The sequence below is a fragment of the Arachis duranensis genome, chromosome 4 (assembly GCF_000817695.3).
Source record: "Arachis duranensis cultivar V14167 chromosome 4, aradu.V14167.gnm2.J7QH, whole genome shotgun sequence".
NCBI lineage: Eukaryota > Viridiplantae > Streptophyta > Magnoliopsida > Fabales > Fabaceae > Arachis > Arachis duranensis.
In genome coordinates this window covers 6814809-6826746 of record NC_029775.3, presented here as the reverse complement: position 1 = coordinate 6826746, position 11938 = coordinate 6814809, and the positions used below count along the sequence as shown (strand labels likewise).

General features: G+C 33.4%; 4 protein-coding genes across 6 annotated transcripts in view; 3 read left to right on the top strand and 1 right to left on the bottom strand.

Annotated features, from left to right (window-relative positions):
- The window catches only part of LOC107483052 (protein C2-DOMAIN ABA-RELATED 11), a 2517-nt gene extending 419 nt beyond the window's left edge, over window positions 1–2098 (top strand). The window contains exons 1-4 of one of the 3 annotated variants that reach the window (XM_021139962.2): window positions 1–45; window positions 339–461; window positions 572–667; window positions 1578–2098. The exon at window positions 1–45 is cut by the window's left edge and continues 234 nt beyond it. In XM_021139962.2, the coding sequence (XP_020995621.1) occupies window positions 351–461; window positions 572–667; window positions 1578–1871 (501 nt within the window). In that variant the 5' untranslated portion in view covers window positions 1–45; window positions 339–350 and the 3' untranslated portion in view covers window positions 1872–2098. The remainder of the gene's footprint in view (window positions 46–338; window positions 462–571; window positions 668–1577) is intronic. The other 2 variants (XM_016103656.3, XM_021139963.2) reach the window with 2 other exon arrangements.
- A 1340-nt stretch (window positions 2099–3438) lies between these two features.
- Window positions 3439–5957, top strand: LOC107483051 (DNA oxidative demethylase ALKBH2). The gene is made up of 4 exons (XM_016103654.3): window positions 3439–3707; window positions 4288–4404; window positions 4502–4691; window positions 5149–5957. Exons 1-4 carry the CDS (start codon window positions 3492–3494, stop codon window positions 5337–5339), a joined length of 714 nt encoding a protein of 237 aa, XP_015959140.1. The 5' UTR covers window positions 3439–3491; the 3' UTR covers window positions 5340–5957.
- A 1471-nt stretch (window positions 5958–7428) lies between these two features.
- Window positions 7429–7785, top strand: LOC127746591 (uncharacterized). The gene has a single exon (XM_052260426.1). The coding sequence runs from the start codon at window positions 7429–7431 to the stop codon at window positions 7783–7785; it is 357 nt and encodes a 118-aa protein (XP_052116386.1).
- Window positions 7786–9937: 2152 nt separating this feature from the next.
- Window positions 9938–11687, bottom strand: LOC127746590 (leucine-rich repeat extensin-like protein 5). The gene is made up of 3 exons (XM_052260425.1): window positions 11634–11687; window positions 10528–10743; window positions 9938–10429 (listed from the first exon to the last, which is right to left on the bottom strand). The coding sequence occupies exons 1-3, from the start codon at window positions 11685–11687 to the stop codon at window positions 9938–9940; spliced, it is 762 nt and encodes a 253-aa protein (XP_052116385.1).
- Window positions 11688–11938: the final 251 nt, after the last annotated feature.

Genomic DNA, 11938 nt, shown 5'->3' with positions numbered 1-11938 from the left:
ATTGAAGGGGGAAAAAAAAAAAAAAAAAGCTTACTTTTGTTTTGGGTAAGTGAAATTTCTAATTTTGACTCAGTTCTTTTGAGTATTTCTCCACCAGAATATGCATGGTTTATTCTTGTATTGTCTTGTTTACTTTCTTGGTTATTCTTTTGGGCGAAAATTTTTTCTTTTGTTAAAAAAATTGAAAAACATCATTTGGTTCAAAAGAAAAATCAGATTTTTTTTGGTGGGGGAGGTTATGTTTCTTCTCTGTTATGTATCTGCATATTTTGTGTTTGAATTCTGATCTCTAGTCTTTACCTACCTTTGGCTGATTAGTGAATTAAACTTGTTAACAGGAAGTAACATTAATGGGTGAACAATTAGGGCAACTCAAAATCATAGTGGTGCAAGGGAAGAGGTTGGTGATCCGGGATTTCAAGAGCAGTGATCCTTATGTTGTCCTCAAACTAGGCAATCAGGTAAATAGGATTTTGTATTTCGATTTCGATTTCGGCTTGTTTCAACATTGTGCAGCATTTTGTAACCTCTAAAGGTGTTTGAAACAATGTTCAATTAAACTTTGTTCCAGACAGCAAAGACCAAAGTCATTAACAGCTGCTTGAATCCTGTTTGGAATGAAGAGCTGAATTTCACCCTCACTGAACCTTTGGGAGTTCTGAATTTGGTGAGTTTTTCTGATGCAGGAATTTGGAGATTTAAGACATTGTAAACAGTTCAAACCATGAAGGTTTATATTCATGCCGATTTTTAAAATATATAAGTAGGTGAATCCAAGATATCAAATTTCCAATATTTTCTTCCAAATTCTTAATTTTGAATAGAAAAACTAAATAATAATCCATAAGGGTAACCAGCACCAGGTTGGTTAAGTAGTTGGCAAGCTTGCTGGTTACCCAATGTGATAGGCAGCCACATCTCCTCTAGCTAGATTAGTCAGATTCTTGGTAATAGGGTCTACATAGGTCGCAAAGACGAAAATGTTCCATAATGGTAATAGTATACCTAAAAAATGTTGTATCTTTAACAACCTTGTGATTCAGGTCCATTCATTTAGTGTCACAAAAGTGAAGAATTGCTAAAGCAAGCATTCTGTTGTTGCAGCATCAGCAGATTCCATTGATAGATTTTCGCCTCATCTGGTGCATCGATATTCATTTTTACAAACACTGTTGTAAGGTCTATTTAAATGAAGCTCCCCTAGTATGTTGTGTGTTCCTGTATTTGAATCCGAACACCAGTGTTGGCATAATGGTACACTAAGGTCCCTAGGAAAACCCAGGTTCAAAAAGAACACCAGTTGAAAGAGCAAGTCTGATTATACTCGAAACTAGATTAGTCTTCTTCTGACCTTTGCCAATGTTAAAAATCACTTGCCAATGACCACCAGATCCTATGTTAGACTTGCTTTCTATTCCTCCTTGAACGTTTAAACATCAGTTCCTCATGTTGATGCATATATTCTGCTGAAATTTCTGCCATATATTGCTAATTTTTCTTGTGGAAAATTTTCAGATTCTAAGTTGAAGGCATTATTTATTATGTCATTTATGTGTTGTTTTCTTTTGATTATATAGGAAGTGTTTGATAAAGATCTTTTGAAATCTGATGACAAGATGGGAAATGCATTCCTCAACCTTCAACCATTGGTCTCTGCAGCTAGACTAAGAGATATCTTAGGAGTCTCATCAGGTGAAACAACATTAAGGAAGGTCATACCTGACAACGAAAACTGCCTCGTCCGCGAAAGCAGTATCAATTGCGTAAATGGCGAGGTTGCGCAGAATGTTTGGTTAAGGCTGCGCGGGGTGGAGTCCGGCGAGGTAGAATTGACCATCAAGTTGGTCAAAAATGTTACCACCAAAACATAGCTAGTGCAGAATTTGCAAGTGGGCATATCAAGAGTACCAACTCTTCTAACAAGATCATAATTTGTAAAAAGATTTATATGTTTGTTTAGTTAAATAATGGTTTTGATTAATTCCTTTTGATTTATAGATGCAGATTCAATTGTAAGTTAGCAGCTAGTGTGATAGATATGAACCAGTTGTGATATATGTATGGCTTATTTAGTCTTTATTATGGTGTGCTTTCTTTTTCTTTTGTTGTAATGTGGTCCTTACTTTAGTATCTAAACTTTTTTTGAGTTGGATTTGTTGTTCATAGTCACCTCAATCACCAGGTTAGTTAGAAGGTTCATAGTTTTTTTTTTCAAACATGTGGAATATCTACTGTATCTAAAGAATATAATATATAAGAGACATTTGGTGCATAATTTTTTTTAAAAAATATATATTTTGTAATGTTTAAAAAAACATACTTTCCATTATCTAATATTACATTATTTTTAGTGTATATAGTATTTCTGAATTTTAGTCTTTTGGAATTTGCATAAGAATATTTGTACATCAATTTTTTATTAATAAAATATGTGATAAATTTATAATAATATACTATATTTAAAGTTTTATATTTATATCTAGTTATGTAAAAATATTATTTGCATACCAAAATCAACTATTAAAATTAATTATTATGTATTTGTGTATAAATATACGTATAATTTAATTTATTTTAATATATATTTTGTATTTTTATGTGTACTGTATAGTAATGATTGATTTTAATATATGTCTAATATAACTGTTAATTATATATAGTTAATAAAAGTAACTAAATTTTAATTTATTACTAAAAAACATCTAAATTCATGAATATAAATTGGATACGCTAATAGTGTACACTTATTTTAAAAAATATTATTTATATACCAAATATTTTTTACACTTGTATAAAAATATAATTATTATTAATTAATTATATATTTACATTAATTTTTAATTAATAAAACAAAAAACATGTATTTAAAAATTACTAATATCAAAATAATATCTATTATAAAAGAGATAGACGTAATAGAATTGTTATTTAACTTTTTAGAATAAATTATTATTTGCATCTATAAAAACTACAAACATTAACAAATGTATTTATAAAATAAAAAAAATTAACATTATACTCATAAAATATAAATTATATATAATAAATATATCCAAATTTTTTTTTGTTAATTTTTTAATAAAATTTCTAAATTACTCTCCCTTTTATCTTCAACGCTCCCGTTTTCTCTCCTTGCACAGCGTAAAAATACAAGTCTTATTTAATTTGAGATACACATTTTTTTTCTCCATTTTTAAATTAATTTCTGTTAATTTTTGCATTAAAAAAATTAAAATTGATTATACATTTAGGAATTAAAATTGTTATTTATTTTTTTAAAATAAATTACTATTTATATCTATAAAAAATACAAACACTAAAAAATATATTTATTAAAATAAAAAATTAAAATTATACTCATAAAATATACACTCTGTATAACAAATATATAAGCCCTAATTTTTTTTTGTTAAATTTTTAATGAAATTTCCAGTTACGTTGTTGATACTTGATAGGAAAAAGAAGAGCACCGTTGAGAAGAGTTACGATCAATGAATGTGTTGAAGCTGAAGGCGGTGTCTGAAGCAGCGAACCCTAATGACACCGCGAAGAAGACGGAGACTGTGGACCTGGGTAACGGAAGCGACGTCGTTTACATTCAGCGCTTAATTCCCTACGAAGACTCATGGCAATGGTTCCATTACCTCGATAACCATATCTCATGGACCAGACCCACCGTTCGCGTCTTCGGAAAATCCTTCCTTCAGGTTATTCACAAATTCAACTCATATCAAATCCTCTGATTCCTTCAAAATCTCATCTTTCGTTTCTTTTGTCGCATGCCTCATTGTTTCTTTTGTTAACCCCTCTTTAATTGTAAAATACTAATGTTTATTTTTATGCAATGTGAAACCAATCATGCATGTTATGTAGGACTTCTATTGTTACAACAATGCATAATGGAAGTTTGGTAAAGGAAAATTTACACTCAAGAGTGTCTCAATCCTAAGAACATGTGTTAGTTTTATTTTCAATTTCTCTATTTTGATTGAGTTTATTTTGTTGTGGAAACTATCTTTACGTGAAACTGATAGTTGAGAACCTTAGATAATTTGACAATTAAATTAGCATTTAACATTTTCAACTATGAATTCACACGAAAACAACTGAATGTGAGTTACATGGACTAAACTAATTAACTTCTGCCTGAATTTTCCCAAATGAAACCACTTTTATCCAGGTGATTAACCTCCTCTATCTAAAAAATTAACCACTTTCATAAATGTATATAGAAATAAACTTAATCTTTCATAAATGTGGTTAACCTTGTGATGTGATTCTGTGCAGCCTCGAGATACATGTTATGTTGCAAGTCCTGGGTTGACTGAGTTGACTTACAGTGGCTATCAACCGCATGCATATACTTGGGATGATTTTCCACTGCTTAAAGACATCTTGGATGTTGTAAGAATGACTTTCTGATCAATTGTGACTATGATAATGTACTTGAATGATGTTATTTGTTGGTGTTACTGAATATTTTCTATTTAATTTCTTGAAGGTCCTTAAAGCTCTTCCTGGGAGTAGTTTTAATAGCGTACTCTTAAATAGGTATAAAGGTGGTGATGACTATGTTGGTTGGCATGCTGATGATGAGAAGCTTTATGGATCAACACCTGAAATTGCTTCGATATCTCTTGGATGCGAACGTGATTTCTTCCTGAAGAAGAAGCAATGTAAAAAATCTTGTGGTATGACTTCTTCTGTCACTGCATTATGCATCTGTTAACTTGTAGTGTGCATTTCTAGAAGCATTTGGGGATTTTGTTCCTTGATTTTAATGTCTGTTTGTCTAAAGTCATCCAATTTTATGCTTCTGTTTACAATACTTTTAAATTAGTAGGTGGTTGAGTCTAGTTTTCTTTTTTTTTTTCCAGTTGATTTAACAATTCATGACTAGATGTCTGTGTAAAAATTTAACTTTGGTATTTTAAGTCAAATGAAATAAAATTCGTATATAAAACTCTTAATCTCTCTTACCTCGATGGCATTGAGGGTTTCTAAGTTTTTCCAGTTCTGAATTCTACAATTAGCTCCGGAGAGTCTATGTTTGTGAGTTTTTCTCTCCCTGAAATTTAATGCAATAACAGTTGAATTTTTTTAGTTGGTTATTCATGAATACATTATCCTTTTGGTGTGGAACTTCAGATGGAAGTGATGAGCCTGCAAGAAAGCGATTAAAGAAGAGTAGCCATGCTGATCAGCACACCTTTAGACTAAAGCATGGATCCCTTTTGGTGATGAGAGGCTATACCCAAAGGGATTGGATTCACTCTGTCCCTAAGCGTGCAAAAGTGAACGGTACACGCATTAATCTTACCTTTCGACGTGTTTTTTGAAAGATTTTTGGACATGGTCCAGCTTTTGGAATATGATCATGCATTGTTGTAAATCTGCTTCTGGCATTATTATAGGATTACTGACTAGTTTCTTTGACAAGTTGATACGAAAATGTAAAACTTTGTAGGATATTTTCTCCTAACTTGAGTACAAAAATGGTAGACTTGGATTTTATATGTAAAGCTCTATGGTTACTACTGCTTCTGCATGGAGTTATGAAGCCTTTCATGTAATACAAAATTTAATTGTCATCCATTGATTAAAGGCTATACTGTGAATTGAAAGATTTAGCATTCTTCTACGTCAGTTATCTTAAAAGAAAACACCAGTTCAATGTTCATAATCGCATTGTTTTTTCTGCTGAGATGGAACTTGAATTCCAAATTAGAAAGTGGCTTTGATAGAGCAGGGAACAGATAACCTTATTATAATGTTACTTTGCTGGAAGAGGGTGACCTATGAGCCAGCTACTACTTGCAGAAGTGAAGTATAAGCACAAAGTTTAGAAGTGAATTGTATTTTTTTTTTAACGTGACAGTTACTTAAGTAGATGATTGAATTAATTATTTGACCAACTTAAAGATGGTGGTTGTATTGGTCTTTGGTGGTGTGCATATATGGTGTATATTAATATTAATTAATGTGTTGTATGAAAAAAATTAATTCGAAAATTTAAATAATAAACTTCAGTTATTTATTTTGTGTGCATTTTTATTTTTTCACTTCATTTCTTCATCATCTTAAACTTGAAGCCTCTTTCTCTCTTCTCTTCTGTATGTTTTCAGTTTTCCCGTCCCGCTTTTCTTTGGATCTATTATAAGTTGTGATTATGGGAATATAATTTAGATGTAAAAATCTAGTTTTCTCAAGTATTTTTGAAACCATCCCATTTGAAGTATTGAAAATGTTAATTATCAGTACTTAAATGTGGTCAATGTAAGGTTTAGACTTCCATTCTGTTTTAACAATGGAAATACTAGTTTTTGAGAACTTATAATAAATAACAACGGCGATGTGCGAACAATGTTCCATAATTATAGTCGTTTTCAAACAAATTTGGTCACCTGCTAGAAAATCCTCTTCCAAAGTGGAAACAAAAGTTAGAGTGACTCGAAGATGATGTGCTTACGTTAACAGATTGCCACGAAATATCAGCGTATTGTTTGACCAATCGCTCGCAACCCGTCTTTGAAGTTGGCCACCATCTACAATAGCTCTTGAAGCTTACGGTTGAGGATACTATTGAGTCCCTTGATGATAGTGATGGTAGTCAGATGCCATGAACTCCTACATCGATTGCATGGGTGGAACAACAGCAAAACGTTGCCATTGCTCAGAAACTTGATCAAGTCTTGGGTCGTGCAAGCGAACCTATGTGGCCAAAAATGCATTCGGTTTGTGCGACGATACCAATTCATATAAATGTTAGATGGTCTATAGTCAGTAGTAGGGTCTCCATTCATCAATGATTGTCGTCGTTGGACTCAAGCCGCAATCCAGATAGAATGAATGTCATCCCAATTCTCATAGTTACGACCCCTTAAAGCAATTCCAATGATAGAAGAATTTAAGAATTTAGAGCCCTATTCACTGTGTGTCAGTAAAAAAAATGAGGACCTACCATTGAAGTAAACAAAAAGTGAGTTCCTTCACGAATTTCAAAGCAATAGAAGTCCTGCTCACAGGGACTCTCTTCCTTTCAAAGAAATGATATTTTATTAATAAAATTAATATTTTATATACATAATACATATGTGAGCTGACCGTTAGATATATTATACTTTACATATATAATTAATTATTATAATTATTAATAAATTAAATATGATTTAATTATATTTAATTTATTAATAATTATAATAATTAATTAATTAAATGATTAAATTTTTATTTAATTAATGATTTACATTTTACATTATTATATTTAGTTAGCCGTTGTAAAATTAGCCGTTAGAAACTAGCCGTTACTGTTATTATTAATAAATTAATATTCTGTTACTCTATATACACCACTTAGATACACTTCTATTCTCACACTTTTTCGATGAACTAGTGTATAATGCTGACATTTTCCGACGGAGATTTCGAATGAGAAGACATGTGTTCCTTCGGATAGTAGACGCTCTCTCAAACGTCTATTCGTATTTCCAACAGAGGGTCGATGCAATTGGAAGAAAAGGCTTGTCGCCACTCCAAAAATGTACCGCTGCGATACGGATGTTAGCATATGGCATAGCAGCTGATGCTGTTGATGATTATGTGCGCATAAACGAGAGCACTACAATTGAATGCTTGGAAAAATTTGTTGAATGTATCATTTTGATGTTCGAGGATGAATATTTGCGAAAACCCAATCCAAATGACATACGATGCCTGCTACAAATGGCGGAGGGTCGTGGCTTCCCTAGCATATTGGGTAGCATTGACTGCATGTATTGGCAATGAAAAAATTGTCCAAATGCGTGAAAAGGTATGTACATGAGTGGTTATCGTGGGGTTGCAACCATAGTACTTGAGAGGTTGTAGCATCTTCAGACCTTTGGATATGGCATGCGTTTTTTGGAGTTTCTGGTTCAAATAACGATATCAACGTGTTAGATCGTTCTCCAGTGCTCGATGATATTCTAAATGATCGTGCTCCGGAGGTAAATTATACTATTAATGGTAATAATTATACTATGGGATACTATTTAGCAGACGGTATTTATCCTGAATGAGCCATATTTGTCAAATCAATCTCAAAGCCACAAGGAGAGAAACACAAGTTATTTTCACAATACCAAGAATGACAAAGAAAAGATGTAGAGCGAGCATTTGTGTTGCAAGCACGCTTTACAATTATACGTGGTCCAGCTTGCTTTTGGAAAAAGAAGAAGCTTGCCAACATAATGAGAGCTTGTATTATATTGCATAATATGATTGTTGAGGATGAAAGAGACACTTATGCAGGAAATTTTGCTCAGGCTTAGAGTATGATGATGTCGAAAATGGCTTATCACAACCTTAGCTGGGAGAAGAAGATTTTGTACTATACTATCAATTTCTCCAAAGAAATGCCCAACTTCAAAATAGGCAGCAGCATAGACAATTGAAAGAGGACTTGATTGAACACATATGACAATTTCACAATGCTTGTCGTCAACTATAGAGGTTAATTATGTTTTTCTTTGTATTAAGTAATTTTGCAAGGAAAAACTACCATTTGTACCCATGAACTTTGCGAACGCTGACAAAAGTACTCATGGAAGAAGAAAAGTGACTTTGTACCCATGAAAGGCTGGATCCGTCTGTCGATAGTACCCGAACATCATTAAAACGTTAGCTCCGTTAACTTAAAAGTCAACATGGCACGTTAAGTGCTTACTTGGCTTTTGAATCAACAGTCTAACGTGTCCAAGTATAAATATACCGTTATAACATCACTTATTTCCCTAATTTATCCTCAACTATTTCCCCAATTTCAATTTGAAAACCCTAATGTCTAGGAGAAGCAGAGGTAACCAATGTTTTTCGAATGGAAGCATCAGCGAAGAAGGGACTTCGTCTTCCAAGAGGGATGAAGAGAAGACTTTGCCTGGAAAATACTTTTGTGGACAGGATGTGGTGTTGCTACAATCTAGAACCTTAACAAATCCAGGGAGATGGTTCGTAAGGTGTCCTCTATGGAAGGTAAGTCCTTTTGCTTTTGTGCTTCTGATCAGATTAACTTATTGTGAATGATTCCTTATTCCTCCCTTTACTACAAACGATGGATTCCAATTATTTTGTATGGGTGGATGAGATTGACGGAGGATGGGAGGGATTGGCAAGAGCCCTTGTTAGAAAAAATCAAGATAGCTCATGTGGTAACCATTAGGTCAATGTCACTGGGAAAAGAAAAGAGATTCAAGAGAATAGTGTGAAGATCTTGTTAAAGATAGGGAAGCTCCAGGGTGAAATTAGAACTATTAGGTCATGGATTATAACTATTTTTTTGAGTTTACTGATTTGTGTAGGGCTGAATCTACTTCAATTAATCAATATGTAACTGTGGTTATGGTGTATGTTGTCCTGGGGTCTTTTTGTGCAACTTTTTGGTTTCAATGATGATGAACTTCGAAGCTGTTTGGTTTTGATGATGATGAACTTCGAAACTCTGTTACTATTTTTACTTATTGTGGAAAAAGTCAAGTTGTATTATGACATTAATGTCCATGATTGTTAATGTATTTGATATCTGTTAGATTGAAGTTAACTCAATTTTGACAAAAAAAAAGAAATATAAATGTCGTGATTTGTCTTAATCTAGCCAGAAACATGGTATTGTAAATATATAGCTAAGTTGTAACCTGGAAATGGAACTAAATATTCATTCCATAAACTATAATAAACCTTGAAGTAATTTACTCATATGCAGTTATCAACAAAAGCTTCAAAACGAGGATATGAGTTTGATGTAGCAGTAACAAATCAAATGTACCTAATAGAACCAATACAAACCATGAACATGAAAACATCAAGTTGTGCTGTTTAAGTACTAGGCATAAGTCACAAAAAGACCATAGTATCAGAGTTCATAGAACTCTCATTATAGTAAGTACTTCATCAAAAAACAAATTCACACTGGAAAATCATATTTGTTGGGTGTGAAGTTGCTGCTGCCACTAGAAACTCCGTTGTTGTTGCCACTTGAAGATGCTCTTGTTGGTGGATGGAACCCAGGTACTGGCCATCTGCCTGGTGTTTGAATTGTGGATGGTGGAGTTGGCATGAATCGCATAAATCGTGTAGTGGTCCCTCGACTTGCACCATGCATTGTTTGTCCGGTAACTCTTGGAGGCAGTTGGTTAGTTGGTGATGTAGGCCTAACAACAGAAAGTTGTGGTGTGGTAGGCGTTATGGGAGTAGGTTGTGGTGGGACAGGTCTGAGGGAAGAAGGTTGTGACGGTGGTGGCCTCTTAACGTTTCTCCTTCTAATTGGTCTCTTGGACATGGTTGGATTTATGATAGGCCTAGGTGGCACATATGCAGTAGACGAGTTAGAAGGTGGAGGTTTTACTGCCATAGGTTCTTCAGAAGGATTCACACAATTCAGATCATCAACATTCACCTATAAATGGATAATTGCATTAACTTAAATTTTTAATGCAAGATAAATTTATCTTCATGCCAATAAGTAGAAAAAGAGAGTGGATATAAATGACTTACACTGGGTGAATCTGAACCTGATGCTTCAGCATCTGCTGCCTCCAAAGTCTCTTCCCAATACATCTTTTGCTCTCTGGCAGCATCCTCATCAAGATCATCAACACCCATACCTTCAGTTGTTGTTGTTGCACCCTGATGCTGACTACCACTACCTGCTGCAGCTCCTCCACTAGTCATAGCTTCTTTCTTCTTGTCACATCCTCTGCTGTTATCCACCTGGAAGGTTCTTAAAAAAATTCAAATTAAAAATCAAAAGCCAGGTAAGCACTTAATGTGCCATGTTGGCTTTTAAGTTAACAGAGCTAACGTTTTAATGACGTTCGGGTACTATCGACAGACGGATCCAGCCTTTCATGGGTACAAAGTCACTTCTCTTCTTCCATGGGTACTTTTGTCAGCGTTTGCAAAGTTCATGGGTACAAATGGTAGTTTTTCCATTTTACAAATTAGTGTAATCTCGAATTATATTAAATATATTATTGAAAAAAATTAATTACATTAATTTTAAGTATTTTAATTAATTAATTAAGTGGGACCACAATAGGGACTAAAGTTAGTTCTTCCTAATGGAGAAGAGAGATATGCTTTGAGTTTCTATTTACAACAATGCTAGGGAACCAACTCTATATAAGCCAAGAATCAGCCAACTGATAAACCAGAGGCACTGGTGACTTTAACCGGATGTTGCTACTGATAGGCACACGGATGTTTCTTTTTCTTGTAAATTGGATGGTTTTGGATATAATTTCTATGTTTCATGTGTTACGCATTAATAAAACATAATTAATTATATGGAACCAACTAATGAATGATCAAAACATTTGTTCCGTGATTCTCTCCTAACACTAGCGTATCTTCCCTCATGTTTTGAACGTGGTCAACAATAATTTAACAAACAAATTAAATTATAAATTAATAAAACTAATTATAATTAATTATGTTATTCCATTCTTGGCTGATTATTAGTTGGTTCCATATACTTTTCCTTCTATTTACTGTTTATGACGTAAAAGTTGAGGTGAAATTACTTTTTATGACAGGTGGGTCATAAATAAGAATTGTGGCTATCTTTAAGATCCACAAGATCTTTAGGCTTACTTACCAACCAAATTGACGCATAACTCAGTCAGCTGGATGTCACTTGACAATGATAGGCACATCGTTGCTGAATGTCATGCATAATATCAGGTGGAACTATCATTGCCACACGCACATCTTGATATGGCCGCCATTGAAACTGTGTTAACCCAAAGCAACTCATGGTCAAATAACACTAGATAACCGAAAATATATTAATGTAAATTTTTTTAAAACCTCACCTCATTAATGGATATGTGGTCTATGCGATTCTATTTTGCGACTACACAATGAAATTTTCAATGTTGAGGATTCTCCCATCCCTCCCAACTGC

Coding starts and splice junctions, on each gene's coding strand:
- LOC107483051 (XM_016103654.3), top strand. CDS start 3,492: ATGAATGTGTTGAAGCTGAAGGCGGTGTCTGAAGCAGCGAACCCTAAT. Junction 4,405..4,501: donor TTAAAGACATCTTGGATGTT/GTAAGAATGACT, acceptor AATTTCTTGAAG/GTCCTTAAAGCTCTTCCTGG. Junction 4,692..5,148: donor GCAATGTAAAAAATCTTGTG/GTATGACTTCTT, acceptor GTGGAACTTCAG/ATGGAAGTGATGAGCCTGCA.
- LOC127746591 (XM_052260426.1), top strand. CDS start 7,429: ATGAGAAGACATGTGTTCCTTCGGATAGTAGACGCTCTCTCAAACGTC.
- LOC127746590 (XM_052260425.1), bottom strand. CDS start 11,687: ATGTGCCTATCATTGTCAAGTGACATCCAGCTGACTGAGTTATGCGTC. Junction 10,744..11,633: donor CTGAGTTATGCGTCAATTTG/GTTGGTAAGTAA, acceptor AGAACCTTCCAG/GTGGATAACAGCAGAGGATG. Junction 10,430..10,527: donor CAGGTTCAGATTCACCCAGT/GTAAGTCATTTA, acceptor ATCCATTTATAG/GTGAATGTTGATGATCTGAA.